Genomic DNA, 17,898 nt, shown 5'->3' on the forward strand with positions numbered 1-17,898 from the left:
CACTGTTGGCTTTTCCCCATCACTGTTTGTGTTTGAATCATCAACTTTCAGCATTTTCGATATAGTTTGTTATTTTCTTCATCATCCAAAACTAACCACACACACATAACAACCTAACTTGCCACCAAACACTAGCTTTCATGCTTATAGGAATGAAGCTACGCTTTTCATGATTGTTAGAATTTGTACTGTCAAATCATTTCTGTTCAGGTGTTCAGATTACTAACACAGTCTAATACTTTCTTTGCCTTCTTTAAAGTTACACACGCCGTTAAGAAATTAAAAATATAATCACAAAAGACACACCACTTTTCAATGCAAACCACATACAAATCACACACTCAAGAAAATTTTAAGGCACCGGTATCACATAAGACAAAAGCCAGCAATCGTTAAGTACCTACATTAACTGTAGTCAACATACGGCACTAAAATATTTATATTTTTCCTAAAGGAGTAAAATTTCTTCCAATAAAGAAGCAATTACAAAGCTTTAGTCGAGCAGATAATAATAAGTCATAATGTTTCGATTCTGCTGCTTATTGGCGAGTTGCCGACCAAGAGAAACTGATTTGATAGGTCGATTTAAATCGATGATTACTCAAAATCTTCTCTTGCTGTTGTGAACAATGCACTGACGTCAGCTGATCAATGAACTTTCAAGTCGGAAGTTATATTTGCCGGACTAGACAGAAATATACCAATATTTTTTCTTAAGCTGTTTTCAAATGTTTAAGGGGTACGGGTACCCCGGTGTTCCCTCTGGAAAAAAAAGCCCTGCTCATAAGATCAAAATGCATCTATGTTAGAGCTAACTTTCGTCATGAATGTTCATATATAATAGTCCGCATATGGTGCGTTATTTTGTGGATGGCACCCACAATTTATCCAAGGCAATATTGAACTCCTAGCTAACACTTGTCATACTTCGGCCATCCTCAAAGGTTCTCAATTATTCTGACTAGACTGCAGTCATTCAGACATTCTCCATGAGCCATACAATAAAACTAACTGAACGTCCTGTCGAGTAACCTTTGTGCAACTGCTACTCATAGTCACACTCATATTTTCTCATGTCGTAGATCACAAAGGAATATTTTTTTTTTTTTTTTTTGCTAGTTGCTTTACGTCGCACTGACTCAGATAGGTCTTATGGCGACGGTGGGACAGGGAAGGGCTAGGAGTGGGAAGGAAGCGGCCGTGGCCTTAATTAAGGTACAGCCCCAGCATTTGCCTGGTGTGAAAATGGGAAACCACGGAAAACCATTTTCAGGGCTGCCGACAGTGGGGTTCGAACCTACTATCTCCCGAAAAAAAAAAAAAGGAATATCTACACACTGTTGTTTCCATTCATAGACAGCGTTTTAAGTAGGTTTTTTTAAAAACACTACTATTCAAGCTGTTATGTTTTCTTACATTATTTATCCTTAAGCTTTACATACCATTACATTAAATGTTTATGTAAAATACATTTCTTTGGAGGACCTACATAGTCAAAAGAACTGTATTAACAACAGCTGTATAGTGCATGCATGTACTCGGTTATGGTCATAGTCATCACAAACTACTATAAACCATAGTGTTAAACTATTGCTAAATATAACTTCAAAGCACAAAAAAATAAGTCTATTTATATATTATCTATTTGTGCATTTTAAACTATTTATTTACTCTACGGCTATTCATTCCATGAGTATCCGAGGACATGTTCGGCTCCTCTGGTGCAGGCCTTTCTATTTGACGACCATGTGCGACCTGCACGTTTGGACGGAAGGAGATGATGATAATGAGGTAGAGAGAAAGGGTGAAACCCGGTGTTGACATATAGCCTACACCTGTCAAATAACACCAAGGGATCTGCTCAAGGCATAATGTCCTCATCACCACCAACAGCGTCATACGCAGGACCATATGAACACTGCAGAGTTCTGGACTTGAAATCAGACTTTTGGCATGCAATTTAGTGGCTACAAATTGTATACCACCACTTCTCCTACCATGCAGGCCAACATTATGATGGTAACATATTTTTCCACCAACGGGACTCAAACCAGCTAACCACGGTGTTAGATCAAATAAAACTGACACCTTAAATCATAGCCACCAGGCAAATAATAATTATCTGTTAGAATAAATTGGTAATTATAGTAATAATGTGTTAAATAGTTATGCAACATTACTTAATAAAACAATAACATCTGAGCTTACTTCCTCGGTGGCTGATATTTGACAAAGTGAAAGTTCCTCTAAACAGGAGTGAGTAAGGTCAGCTAGTAAAATACTATAAATACAATTTTTCACTAACATGTTTGTAACATTCCATTGTTACATATATATTAAAAAAGTATTGTACACATGATGTTTTCATGAAGACTGCTTAAAATTTAAAAATATAATTTAACACTGAATGAAGTAAGCTACATATCATTTAATCATTATCACTGAATTTTTCAGTCACAATACAAGTAATATTTTAAGATTAGCAGATCACCAGCAGCTGGACTCCGATTATAAACAGTAGTAAGTTTACGTTGTTCAGAACAGAGTGGTATGTATATAACATTTTAAATTGTGTGTCTGCTCTTAATGATGAACAAACATTTCTTCGAATATAATCTGCAACGTACTTGACTGACTTAACAATTTACTCGCTCTAAATCCTTCAAGAACTAAAATGGATATTTTTTCCATGGAAATATGAGCAATGCTACACATTACTCATGATCTGTAAACTTTCTCTTATTATGAAAACCAAATGAACGAACAGAGCACAAACTGAACATACTCGAGACAAATACTGATCTTTTCATCCTTCACTTTCCACATCAAGACTGAAGTTTGTTCAAGATTGAATGCGGGTATCCAATATCACAAAGAAGGTGGAAAGCAGAAACAACCTTGTCGTGGGCTGAAGAAGTGGATCTAGAAGAGCTGAGATTAAGTAGGAAAGAATCCTTCTATGAGAAGAGAGCAGCATAGGAAGGGAGTTTGTTTTTGCTCAATCATATTTCCTAGTCTCTCCTTTCAGCCGCTCTCTCTTTCCGAACTCACTCGTTCTCCATTCCCAGCTTACAACCTATAATTTACAAAAAGACACAAAAAGCTCTATAATTTTATTTGCAAATATTATGGTAGTAATGCTGCTCACCATCATAAAAACTGACTTCAAAATCTGGATTAGGTGCATTCTCCATCAGCAAGCATTTTGCCCTGTTACTATAATATGTTACTTTAGGCGTTTTAGCCTTGACTAGATCCACAAATCTGGATGCATACAGGTATTTCTTCCAGTGCTTAGAAGGGAGCGATTCAAAACTATAGATAGCATCAGCTCCATGTTCTGGCAAATCAGGAGGTGAATCCCTCACAGGGCACCCTCTACCTCCATTAGGTCGATACAGCACTATCTGGAAAAAAATAAATAAATAAATAAATCAAAGCTTGCTTTGCCAAAAATGAAAAACATAGGAACAACAAGAAAATGATTTGTATAACAAATACTGCATTATGACAATGCAGAAAGAGTGCCAGCAGGTTATTGTAAAGTACTGGATGAATGGCAGCAATACTTCATTGACCTTCCAAATATAAACAATAACATGAGTACAGGCAACATGAAGGTATGCACTGCCAGTGAGAAAAAGTAATAAAGTAAGTCAACTCGTTTCCCCACCCCGAGGTGAGCTATGTGTACCATTGTAACCACATACCAGCTCTCCTGCCATTCTTAAATCTCTGACAGTACCAGGAATCAAACCTGGGCCTCCAAGGATGGCAGCTAATAGCGCTGTTATGCTATGGAGGTGGACATAATAATAATATGGCTTCAGCTAACATGTGCAGGCATTCTAATTTAATGCCATCTAAAGCTGCCTAAACATCAATTTTGACGTTCCATTTTCTTATAACAGATGGTAGAGCAAACTGGATCTCATGGTGAATGATGAATGGCTGAGTTTATTTTGTTGGGTAAAACACCAAATGTGCAATGAAATATGTTTTACATACCAATACTGTATAACATGGAGAGTTAAACAGACTTTTTTCCACCCATCCAACAATCTCTACAGTACACGTGATAAAAATCATTCTTGGATCCATATTGAAAGTACTTGTATTAAATAAAACTAGTATGTTTTAATTGTTTATCACCGAGCTCGAAGGCTGCAGTCACTTAAGTGCGGCCAGTATCCAGTATTCGGGAGATAGTAGGTTCGAACCCCACTGTCGGAAGCCCTGAAAAAGGTTTTCCGTGGTTTCCCATTTTCACACCAGGCAAATGCTGGGGCTGTATCTTAATTAAGGCCATGGCTGCTTCCTTCCCACTCCTAGCCCCTTCCTCTCCCATCGTCGCCATAAGACCTATCTGTGTCGGTGCGTTGTAAAGCAACTAGAAAAAATTAATTGTTTACCCACCTATTCAGTATAATAAAATCTTAAAAATGAGGACTTTGTCCTTATCAAATTGTCAACATAACAAATTATTAAATTAGATGGTACATGTTTCGCCTGTCATTGTAGGCATCATCAGCCATAGCTTCACCTTAAGAATAAATCAGGTACCTGATTGGAATTGACTTATGAAATACTGTTGATTTATAACTATGTTTTGTAAAGTGGATGAGAGGTCATTATACAATGATTACAATATAAGATGTATATTATTGGATTAACAATAATTGTAGCAATAGCTGAGTTGAAAAACATAACAATTATTTGAGAAATTATGACATAAGGTGGTTGCTTCATAATATTAAAAGTTGTTACAATATGGTAAAAAATTCGGAAAGTACATTCCAATTAATTATCAAATGGCATGTTGTTAAACACTTGAACAATGTTGAATATTAAAATTTCATCTGGTAATAGTCCTTGGTTCAAGGAGTTAATATGTAAGATTTTGCTTTTTGTATGTATAAAGTTGAAGAATTCACATATGGTGCGGTTCTTTTTTGAGATAGTACTAGTGTAAATAATGGATGCCGTTGGTCATTATTAAAGTTTGTCGTAGACGTCATTGGGCCATCTTCTTCGATGTGGTATTTGTAGGAAAAGTTTGGAATTGGTGTAGCTCTTTGTTATTGGACGTGTTGAAGTAAGAATGCTGGTCAAAAGGGAACGATGTAATAGTTGTTGTCAAACATTGGATAGCCAAGTGTGTGATGAAAGTCTGTAATTAAAGATGTTTCTGTGAAATTTTTATTGAAGAACTAGAATTGAAAAGAGGGGGGCTAGCAGTGGAAGTTAAATAAAAAGTATTGACACTTACCCCTTCGACCACTGAGATGTTAACTTATTATACTGAGATCTTTAGAGCTAATGGCAGCCACCGAGCTCTAAGGATCTCCCATCAATTCAACACACACACACTGCTCTCCTCCCACTGCCAGCAACTCCCCCTCACGCTCAACGAATAAGCCATTAGCCACGCCTTCTCACGCTCAACCCCCTCCACCAAGACCCCACAGCTACAACACACGAAGTAAGAGCTTGGAGGCTGCCAGCAGCTCTAAGGATCTCCCATCAATTCAACACACACACACTACTCTCCTCCCACTGCCAGCAACTCCCCCTCACGCTCAACGAATAAGCCCTTAGCCACGCCTTCTCAAGCTCAACCCCCTCCACCAAGACCCCACAGCTACAACACACGAAGTAAGAGCTCGGAGGCTGCCAGCAGCTCTAAGGATCTCACCATAATAAGTTAACATGTCACTGGTCGAAGGGGTAAGTGTCAATACTTTTTATTTAACTTCCACTGTTAGCCCCCCCTTTTCAATTCTAGTTCTTCAATAAAAATTTCACAAAAACTTCTTTAATTACAGACTTTCATCACACACTTGGCTATCCAATGTTTGACAACAACTATTACAACAACATCGTTCCCTTTTGACCAGCACACTTACTTCAACACGTCCAATAACAAAGAGCTACACCAATTCCAAACTTTTCCTACAAATACCACATCGAAGAAGATGGCCCAATGACATCTACGACAAACTTTAATAATGACCAACGGCATCCATTATTTACACTAGTACTATCTCAAAAAGGACCACATCATATCTGAATTCTTCAACTTTATACATACAAAAAACAAAATCATACATATTAACTCCTTGAACCAAGGTCTATTACCAGATGAAATTTTAATATTCAACATTGCTCAAGTGTTTAACAAAATGCCATTTGACAATTAATTGGAATATACTTCCCGAATTTTTTTACCATATTGTAACAACTTTTAATATTATGAAGCAACCACCTTATGTCATAATTTCTCAAATAATTTTTATGTTTTTTGACTCAGCTATTGCTACAATTATCGTTAATCCAATAATATACGTCTTATATTGTAATCGTTGTATAATGACCTCTCATCCACTTTACAAAACATAGTTATAAATCAACAGTATTTCATAAGTCAATTCCAATCAGGTACCTGATTTATTCTTAAGGTGAAACTATGGCTGATGATGCCTACAATGACAGGTGAAACATGTACCATCTAATTTAATAATTTGTTACGATGACAATTTGATAAGGATAAAGTCCTCATTTTTAAGATTTTATTGTATTGAATAGGTGGGTAAACAATAAAAACATACTAGTTTTATTTAATATCTCTACAGTGTTTGAACTCTGCGATCTCGGGATCTGGAGGCTGACAGAGAGAGATATTATTAAGGTGTTTTACAGTTACTTCGGAGGTCAGAGAAATTTGTAAGTATTTGTTTTATTTACTTGCAATTGTCACTAATGCTTGTAGTTTTAATAATAATGTTATTGTCTTTACGTCCCACTAACTATTTTTGAAGGTTTTCAGAGGCGCCGAGGTGCTAAAATTTTGTCCCGCAGAAGTTCTTTTACGGGGCAGTAAATCTACTGACACGAGGCTGACATATTTGTGCACCTTCCGAGGCTGACATACTTGAGCACCTTCAAATATCACCGGACTGAACCAGGATTGAACCTGCCAAGTTGTGGTCGGAAGGCCAGCACCTCAACTGTCTGAGCCACTCAGCCAGGCAGCTGGTAGTTTTATGTGGGATCTGAACCACAGGGACATGACGTTTTACTTTAAAAACCCCAGTTGTATTGGTCAGGATGTCATTTATAGCCTCACAGACAACTTTAAATTTGTACTATAGAAAAAAAGAGCACCATTTCATTATTATTTGATGGGATCTTACTCATAAACAAATTTCATGTTTTATTTATGTTCGAGGAGGAAGGTTTTTTTTTTTTACAATTTGCTTTACGTCGCACCGGCACAGGTCTTATGGCAATGATGGGATGAGAAAGGGCTAGGAGTGGGAAGGAAGCATTCATGGCCTTAAATGGGAAGACACGGAAAATCATCTTCTTCAGGCCTGCCAAGAGTGGCGCTCGAACCTACTATCTTCTGAACGCCAGCTCGCAGCTGTGCGACCCTAACCACATGGCCACATGTTCAGTTGCGGAGGAAGTAAATTTCTTCTTAAACTGTATGCCAACTCATGAGGGGAACACACCAAGTGTAACAACCTGATTTCCCAGAAACTTCATTCAGTGAAAGAGGGGTCGAAATAAGCGAACACATTTTTGGCTTATCTGTAGACACTCGACAGTTTCCAAGAAAATAACGGTCGAAGTTTCCGATGTGCTTTATATGCCTTTTAGTGCTTAACAACTCGCGGTGACGTAGTAGCTATAACCGCCGCTTCACACTTTTGTGCGCTGAGTTCAAATCCCAATTAAATGTTTATCTTTTCATTTACCTACTTATGTCCATTGACGATTACTATACAAATGTTTCTTATCAAGTTAGTGGATACAAGGGCATTATGCTGATTGTAAAATTACATCTGGGTTTTACAAAAAGTGTTATGCCTTTATTATATATAGCCTATATATATATACATACCTCTATTATATATAGCCTATATATATGTGTGTTATATTACAGGGATTACAATGTTAAGTTCATTCTTACATTAACATACCTGCCAACTTTACAAAACCAAAAATCAGGAGATTCTGATGTGAAAATCGGGAAAAATCAGGAGAAATCAGGAGCTACAATTGGTCAAAACTGCTTATTCTACATGACTTGTGCAATACAGTACTATGATATATTTATAACACTTATAGTCTCACAGCCCGACTGCTGCTATACGAGGCTACAAGGCTAAAAATTCCACATCTCTATTACCTCACAGAAAGTATGTGAGTGAGATGATTGGCCTCTGATAAGCCTTCCGAAAATAGTATGAACTCATGTTCCACACGTGTGAATCAGTCATGCACTCAGATGCCATTACTCAGTAAATGCATAGATTACGGTATATTGCATCAAGTGCCTGCGCGATCATGTGAAGCTCAATGCTATTTGTATCAAATAACTAGCTGTTGTACCCGTGCTTCGCTACAGTATTCTCAGAAAGACTATCCTTATAGTTTTCCCAACTGAAGTCAACATAGGTCAATACAATAACGTCAGTACAAATGTCACGATTAAAAGTAATGCTGTCATATGGAATATTCGATAAAATGGAAAACAGCATATTTTCTCACTTTTAACAAAAAGTACTACGGTGTCGATCTAACAGATGAAAGTTCCAGAGCTAGAATGACCAGGCCGCAGACAGCCGCAAAACACTCTTGTGTCATTATTGCATTGAAGTATGCACACTGCTCATTCCAATCACTGCCTCAGAGAAGGGATCAAAAAGCTGGAATACTATGATGATCCAGTGTGTTATGTACCAGCAGTATCAGAAAATTTATGAACCAGAGGAATAGCATGCTTAAGAAGAGAGAGATCTAACTCCCCAGCTACTTCCCGCCAATATTCAGGCAGGCTGTTATACTCGATACGCAGCAGTAATATCGGAGATAAATGCCAGCAGAATACACAAAGCACATCATCACAAATAATGGTCAATGTAATGTTATTGTTGATCAATTTTATGAGCTTTCTGTATTGCAGGTCTTCACATTTAGTTATCTTCCGACTCTGCGATATTACAGCATCTTATGTAAAGTGAGTCCTTTCTTCAAGACTTCATGTGTTATTATTTAAGTAATCGTTCCTTCATGACGTTTTTCTCATTCTTATAATCATCTTCACAATTTAATCACCATCACCACCAATATTATTATAGTCGGTGCGATAAAACTGAATAAGACATAAATAACCAGACATTGTACTCTCTATAACTTTTGTTATGTAGTAGTTTTCAATATGGCCAATAAGATAGGTAATTAAAAATTAAATTTTTGGCACCTTCCCCTAAACTACCATTTCGAGCAGGGTGAACAAAATTATTTATAGCGTAGACTGTAGTTCCTCACTTCCCAACTTCACATACCGATTTTCATTAATTTCTGTTCACCCATTTTCTCGTAGTTCGGCGCTGATATGGACTTGGTAACAAAAATCCAAATTCATGAATATATCTTATCATAGCCGGTACGGTAAAAAATGTATAAGTTAAGACGTAAATGATAGGAATTTTCATAACTTTAATGAAGTAGTTTTTATTGATAGGGCCAATAATAACAATATTTGAGAATGAAATTTTAGGCCTTCCCCTAAACTACCATTTCATTCAGTATAAATACAATTATTTATGGCCTAGATTGTAGCGACTTATTCCCCGACTTTATATACCGATTTTTGTTAAATTCTCTTCAGCCGTTTTCTTGTGATGGGCGTACATACATACATACAGACAGACAGACAGACATTACGGAAAATTAAAACGTGCATTTCTCCTTGTTACTGTGGTCACGACCGGTACAGAAATATTATTCTTTTTAAATTCTGAGCAATGTACAGACACTCTTATTTATATTGAGATAAATTAAAATTTGTCGGAAATGTCTCCTAAAATCTCTAGAAAAGTTACTAGTCGTTATCATTGAAATTCTGTTACTAAATTACTAAAAATGAAACCATATCTAGCGACTAGAATCTGAATCTCTAGAATCGACTAGACTGATGTGAACGAACACGAACATAGCACGCGAGAACGAGAGATTGACAATCGATATACGCGTCGCGATATACAGATTTCAATAATCATCACACATTCGCGCACATTTCTCCCATTAATAAACGTCGATATTTCGTTTGAAAGCGGCCAATGAGCGAAGGACTGCCGGCCACTGGCGTAAAAAAAAAAAGCTGAAATGGCGGGATTTGAAAACAAATTTTTGAAGTTCACCAAAAAATAAGCAAAAATCGGGAGAAATAATAAAATAATCGGGAGGCGGGAAAAACTGTGGAAAATCGGGAGTCTCCCGCCTAAATCGGGAAAGTTGGTAGGTATGCATTAATGCTTCAGGGAGATACGGTGCACTCCCTTGGATGATACAATCGTAGAAACATTCAAAACATAGAAATTTTACATACCACGAGCATCGCGCAGAGGCAAGTTTGCCGCAGTTATATTTCTGGGTGGGAATATCACCCAGGAAAGAAACGTTAATATTACTGAAGATTTCATATGTTAGCAATAAGTTTGTGACAAGCCATGCATAACGGATCATTTTTCGAAGAACAATTTCAAATAAGTTGTTTCATTCATTTACAATACAATACAATGGATTTATTTTGTCTGGCAAGATTAAGGCTATTAGGCCCTCTCTTCCATCTAACCAGAAAATACAGTTTTTACAAGTGCAAAATTAAAGTAAATAGACTTACAATTGAAACATCTTGCAACTACTAAACAATACAATATTATGATAAAGCACGATAATAAAAAAAGGGACAAAAAGGAAAATGATGATGATGATTATTTACACAATTATGACATGATTAGCTCAATTCTATTAATCTCAACAATAACAGTGTGATTATATAGAGTCTACAGTTTGAGGAAGGTTAAATCTACCATATTTCCATAACATACGAATAACAATTTAGGGCTTCATCTATTACTTAATAGGTATCGGTGACAAAGTTGCCTAAAACTAACAGGTGAGGCTCCTCTGACAGAGATGGGTAGTGTATTCCATTGCCGTGCCGTAGAAATAACAAATGAGTTTGTGTATCGTGTGGTGCGGTTAGGTGGAATAGATAAGAGTGTATCAGATTTTAAACATGTTCCGAAACTGTGATTGGATGAGAGGTGGTGAAATTGACTGTACAAGTAGGGAGGTCAGCATGAGGAGAGTACTCGACGAAGAAGGCATAAAGCATGAAGATTATGGCACTGCTTGAGTTTTAGCCAATTAAGTTCATCGTAGGCAGGTGTAACATGGTCATAGTAACGTAGGTCACATACATACTGAACACAGGTGTTTTGGGCGCGTTGTAGTTTGTCGTTAAGAGTAACAGTCAGGTCATTGTACACGGCGTCACAGCAGTCGAAATGAGGTAATACCAGAGTGCAAATGAGGCGTTCTTTTAATACTTGAGAAAATATGTTGTGGAATCTTCTAAGTGAGTTAAGTGTTGCAAATACTTTCCTGGAGATGCTGGTAACCTGCTGCTTCCAAGATCTTTGACAGATTCACTGAAATTAATGGGTGAATTTTGTAGGTAGAGTTTTGGTAAAGTGAAGTTGCTTATGGTTTCTGAACAAAGTCGAGGATGAGAAATTATTATAGCTTGAGATTTTACGTTATTTAATGTAAGTCCATGCATGTCGGACCAGTTACAGATTTCTTGGAAGTCTCTATTGAAATTTTTAATTTCATCGGTTAGTCTTTCCGGTTCACAGTGCAGGTATAATTGTATATCGTCAGCATACATGTGGTGTCTGCAGCTGTTTACCGACGATGTAATATCATTGATATAGACAGAAAATAGAAGCAGTCCTAGGACAGACTCCTGTGGATTACCAACCTCTACGGATCGCCAGGATGAATATTCATTATTGTTATTTCTTACACACTGCAGACGACCGCAGAGGTATGAATTCATCCACTGAAGACTGTTTGTCAAGAACTGAAGTTTAAATAGTTTGGAAAGTAGGTCTATGTCAACTGAGTCAAAAAGCTTTAGAGAAATAAAGAAGAGATAGGATGGTAACTTGTCTTTTGTCCATCCCATTGCGAATGTCGCCTGTAACCCTAAGTAGTGCAGTACCAGTGCTGTGGTTACGTCGAAAAGCAGACTGGTGTTCGCTATTAATATTGTGTGTTTGCAAGTAGTTGGAGACTTGTCTTTTCCTTTTGCTAGTGGCTTTACGTCACACCAACACAGATAGGTCTTATGGCGACGATGGGGTAGGAAAGGCCTAGGAGTTGGAAGGAAGCAGCCATAGCCTTAATTAAGGGAAACCATGGAAAACCATCCAGGGCTGCCGACAGTGGGATTCGAACCCACTATCTCCCGGATGCAAGCTCACAGCTGCGCGCGCCTAACCACACGGCCAATTCGCCTGGTGGAAACTTGTTGGTGTACAATGAATTCTAGGGCTTTTGAAAGGGACCGATATTATGTTCACAGGTCTATAGTCGGTTACGTCTTCAGGTGGTGATTTTTTAGCGAGCGGGACGACAAGAGTAGCTTTCCATATGGAGGGATATGCGCCAGTCATTAGTGAATGGTTAAATATGTGAATTATAGTAGGTAAAATTATGTCAATTATTGTCATAATAAGTTCTATTTCTATGTTGTCTATCCCTATGGATTTCGAGTTTATTCTAAATATGGCTTGTTTAACTTGCGAGGGTGTCACATGTGAAAAGAATAATTTTTCTCTGTCAGGTGCAGGGAAGTTGTAATTGCTGTATAGTGTTCTATGTTTCCTTTCTCTGCCAATGGTATGTCCGAGAGGGGTAAAATATGTATTGATGGAGTCCAGGGGTATGTCAATAGGATGATTGTCTCTTTGTTTACCTGTTCCCATGTGTCTTAGTTCCTTCCAAGCCATAGCAGGTCTAGTATTTTGTTTTAACAGGGTATGTGCATGTCTAACTCTAGCGTTGTGTACTGCCTGCAATGTTTTATTTCGTAGCCGTTTAAATGTGTCAAAATTGTCTTGTGTCGGTTGTCACTTAAAATTTCTGTGTGTGGCATCTCGTCTTGCCATTAACTCCTTTAGCTCCAGGTTTAACCACAGTGCTGGGGCTCGTGTTATCCATACTGTTTATGGCGGGGTGCATCGATCATAGAGCGCTGACAGATATTCGTTAAATATGTTTATTTTAATGTCAATGTCATCAATTGTCAGTGTATGGTGCCACGGAACATCTAGTGCGTCTTCAGTAAACATGCAGAGATCTCTGAATGTATAATAGTCCTTGGTTTTGTCTTTCGGGTCTTTAAGGAGTAGGACATGTATATGAGCTGAAATTCCTGGTACAGATATCTGTCCGTGTTGTAGTACTTTGTCCATATTCTTGACGATCATTAAGTCGATTGTCGTGTGTGATGAGGGGGTGTGGTGTGTAGGGAGTGTTTGCAAAATGCTCATATCGCAAGACGTAGTCAAGTTTATGAGCTGCCGACATTCGGCATTGTTGTTTCCGGCATCTGTGTTAAAGTCACCCATGACAATTACATGTTCGTAATGTGGAAGTACACGTAACAATGCATTCTCTACGTCCTCCAAATGTTCAATCGCAGGTGGCTTGTACACCACACAGACAGCACATTTCTGATGGGCTACGATTACTTCCAAAAGCAGGAACTCGGGTCGTCTATTGTATTCGCTATCTGAACCCGCAATTATCCTAGGCTTTAAACTGGTTTTGACTATCGCTGCTACACCTCCTCCCCTCTTTTCTCCTCTGTCGTTCCGGAGTAAACAGTAGCCAGGCATGTGGAAAGTCACCGAAGGGATCAGATCATGAAGCCAGGTTTCAGTGAGAATGCAAACATCAAACACGTCCGGGACAAGTTCTTTAAGTTCGAGGAAATGAGCAATGAATGTACATTTAGGTGAGCTATATGGAGATCTTTAGGGAAAGAGGAAACTTTAGCTAGGAGCATGTCTCCAGTTGTGAGAGAAGGAAAGAGGGTAATTCCAGGAGGGGTCAGTGGACAGTTGTCACAAGGTTGTATTCTGTTTGTGGAGAGTGGAGGGGTGAGTGACGCCTTGAAAGGGATTGTGACTGGGAAGGAATGTCCGCTACTGTCAGAGGAAAGTGACCCGTTAGTTCTTCCAGCCACCTTATGAAAAATTAATAATTAAGTAAATGAATAATCTAACTACAGTGGGCTAATCTGATTAAATTACACTAAGGTGGTATTTAAATAAAATTAAATACAGTAAATAGAGATCAGAACAGTCAAGTAAATTGTCCGTTTAGTTGGTTTAGTTGTTATCTCTATCCTTCGGTAAGTTTTTTTTTTCCTATTTGCTTTACGTCGCACCGACATAGATAGGTCTTATGGCGATGATGAGACAGGAAAGGTCTAGGAATGGGAAGGAAGCGGCCATGGCCTTAATGAAGGTACAGCCCCAACATTTGCCTGGTGTGAAAATGGGAAATCACAGAAAAACTTCCGGGCTGTTGACAGTGGGGTTTGAACCCACTATCTCCTGGATGCGAGCTCACAGCTGCGCGCCCCTAATCGCATGGCCAACTCGCCTGTTCTTCAGTAAGTCACACAGCCAGTTAATGTGCACTTTGCCCCCATCGGGTTTCTTAATGATAATATCACCGCCTGCAGTCCAACAGTTGCTTACATGGATACAGTGAATGGCGGCCTTCAGTATAGAGAGTCCAGTGGACGTGATATCTTCGTGGATGGTAACATGAGTGCCCTTTAGCCTCCTTTCATTATGGAACACTTCCTGTCGCGTACGATAGGAAGTAAACGTGACAATAATAGGCTTAGTTTTCCCTACTGATTTAGGCCCAACACGGTGACTTCTATCAATATAATTGATGTTTATATTCATGCCTATATCTCTGAAGACGTTTGCGGCAAGTTCATCAGTAATTTTTTGTGTGCTCTCCTGCATTCCAAAAATTTTAAGATTATTTCTCCGACTATATGGTTTGAGAGAATCACTTCTAGCTTTGAATTCTTCCCTAAGTGCGTGGATTTCCTTGTCCCGACACTCAAGTTTATTCTTTAAATCCGCTACAAGTTCAGCGTTGAACTGGAGAGATTTCTCCAGTTCCTTTACGACAAGTGTGGTCACTCGCTCTGATATCGCCTCTAATAACACTGTCCAGAAACTTACCCGAGCTGAGAGTCTCATTCAGGATCGTCGTGACGGTCTCTTCTACGAGGTTGGCAATACCGCTTGCTTCCTTGCTGTTGCGCTTGTTGCTCCTGGTCATCTTGTTTCACAATGGAATATTTTACTGAATTGATAAAAATATGGCCATGACAGGGAGATATTTTCACTTTAAACACGTTCAGACTATGTTTGCACACTTTAACACTTTTGATATATATTACTAGGAAATAACACTTGCTAATTCACTTTGACTGAGGAGCTGATCTCACGCACGTCTGTCAGCCAGCATAGTGAGGATTCTGTCAGCCAGCATAGTGAGGATACAATTTACTGATGTTTTAAAATCAATTTACCAGGCAGAACATAGACAATAAGGATAATGATATTTTAAAATACACTAAACTAAACCATTCATGTAGTAATCTTCAATGGGCAAAACTAAATAAATGAAACAAAAAAATTCAAAAAACAATTCATTGGGATTTGAACACATAGCATGAAAGTGTGAAACACCGGCGAAAGCCACTGCGCCACCACGTCAATTGAACTTACTATGCGCTAACAGGCACGTAAAGCACGTCTAAAACTTCAACCACCATTTTTTCGGAAACGGCTGAGTGTTCATGTACAAGCCGAAGTATGTGTTAGCTTATTTTGACTCGTCCTTCAACGAGCAAAGTTTCTGGAAAATCAGGTTGTTACACCTGGAGTGTTCCCCTCGCAGCAGAAGAACTGTTCACGTTCCACTGCAGTGGACAATAGGAAGAGTCAAACAAAATAATTTTGGATGGTCTACACAACATAGAACAGTGGTACATTTACATACAGCTTTCCTTACTTTACAGAAACCCAGAAGAGATCATATCTTGATTAGTCAGATTTTGACGACAAACCCATAGAAGAGAAAAATAAATATTAATGAATATTATAGTAATGATGATGATGATGATAATTAATAATAATAATAATAATAATAATAATAATAATAATAATAATAATAATAATAATAATAATAATAATAATAATAATAATAATAATCTGAGGTTTCATGTCCCTATTATGTGATCTTAAGAAATACAGGGATTTTGCATCGATAGGAAGTTATTCAGACCCTCTAAGCACCAATGTCCTTTTTGAAAGCCCGTTTGGTATTCATCTGAAAAATGTAAACGTCCTTTCAAAAGGACGTTCAGTATTTATTTTTTATTATTAAAAGTAACAGTCATTCCTTTCCGAATTTCCCAATATAGTTAGTTAATGACTTACAACTTTTGCAATAAACAGCCTCCTTTATTTTCAAGGCCATTGTTTCAGTATATCAGGCCAATAAGCAGGCATATTTATTGGCGCTCTTTACTTGACACGGCAACAACACTAGCAGTCTTACTGTGCACCTTGTCCGCTCTGTGTCTAGTTGCTCTCGATCTTTTACTTGTTCATTTATTGATGTGAAAATTATTATATATCCACTGTGCTTGACAAAACATACAGTAAGTGTCTTTGAGAGGTCTTGGAAAATATACTTGTACTGAACTTTTATTATTATTATTATTATTATTATTATTATTATTATTTGTAGTATGTTATGTAAGTGTTATGTAAAAGAAGTTTGTACCGTATTTTGTAAGTATTTACATATAAACCAAACAAGTGTAATTAGCCTTATATTTCTGGCTCATTTGGACTTGTAAATTAATTATTTTTACTACAGATTTATTTTAGGTACAAATTGAATGAAATATTCAATACAGCTTCATAATAGGTTGTACTATTCAATAAATATGTTTGTGATGTATTAAAAAAAATTTCTACCAACATTTTATTGCCAAACTTTTAGTTTGTTTTATTTTTAAATAATATTTTTGGGTTTTGGCTACCAAATGTTTTCTAATGGTCATAAATGAACTGAGTAGGGCTTTATTTGTATAGGCAATCATATTAGTAAAAAAAATAACAAAAATTTCAAGTTTCTACCTACAATAACAGCTGATCTGCGAGTGATCAAACAAAACCTTGCAAAAATCGGAAACTGGCCTTGGCGCTCAGCAGTAGGAAAACTGTAAGAGCACGTGGCGCTCAAATGGTTAAGAATAAATCAACTGTCAGAGGTCTTTTGTATCTAAGCTCTTACATAATAATCAACTGTGCCAGGATTTAACCCTGTAACAATGAGCACAACAAGCCTATAACTAACCAGCCACTCAGTTTTTACTTGTACCGTAATATATTTTTACATGCACTGGACACACATAACTATGCCCATGTCTCTCCTTTCTACAAACAGTTACCTTGGTTATGAAAGACATAGACTGCATATGACTACTTATAGAGTATCACGTGTTTTCTGAAAATACCCATATTTACTCGTCTACCAGATTTTGCTGCCTTAGTTCCCTATAACTGTTCAATACCAGGTCAGCCTGTATGCTAGAAATCCCTGTATATTGAACTGCAATATACAGCAGATCTTCACTGTCACTGCCACGAGCTGGTGGAACTAACTTCCAATGACACTAGGGACACTACAACTAAAGCAAAATTCACAGCCTCCAGCCAACATCATCTTATAGGCACTTCCAGACTGACTTGAGTGGATGGGATGCATGAAGGCGAGTGAAAATGGTTGTTCAATGTTATAGAACGTAGTCGTGGTAACTTACACAACTGAGCAACTGAATTTGGGGAAATGATGCTGTGGTCATCATTGCAAACACAATAGTATGGTGTGGCACATAACTGCAATGTCTTCAAATCTTGTATT

The 17,898-nt window shown here is 37.7% G+C and overlaps 1 protein-coding gene across 1 annotated transcript in view; it reads right to left on the reverse strand.

Moving 5' to 3' along the window:
• Positions 1-17,898, reverse strand: part of SAK (Sak kinase) — a 319,404-nt gene that overhangs the window by 72,240 nt on the left and 229,266 nt on the right. The window contains exon 10 of the mRNA XM_067139778.2: positions 3,149-3,407. Within this exon, the coding sequence (XP_066995879.2) occupies positions 3,149-3,407 (259 nt within the window). The remainder of the gene's footprint in view (positions 1-3,148; positions 3,408-17,898) is intronic.

Source organism: Anabrus simplex, chromosome 2 (genome assembly GCF_040414725.1).
Source record: "Anabrus simplex isolate iqAnaSimp1 chromosome 2, ASM4041472v1, whole genome shotgun sequence".
Lineage (NCBI taxonomy): Eukaryota > Metazoa > Arthropoda > Insecta > Orthoptera > Tettigoniidae > Anabrus > Anabrus simplex.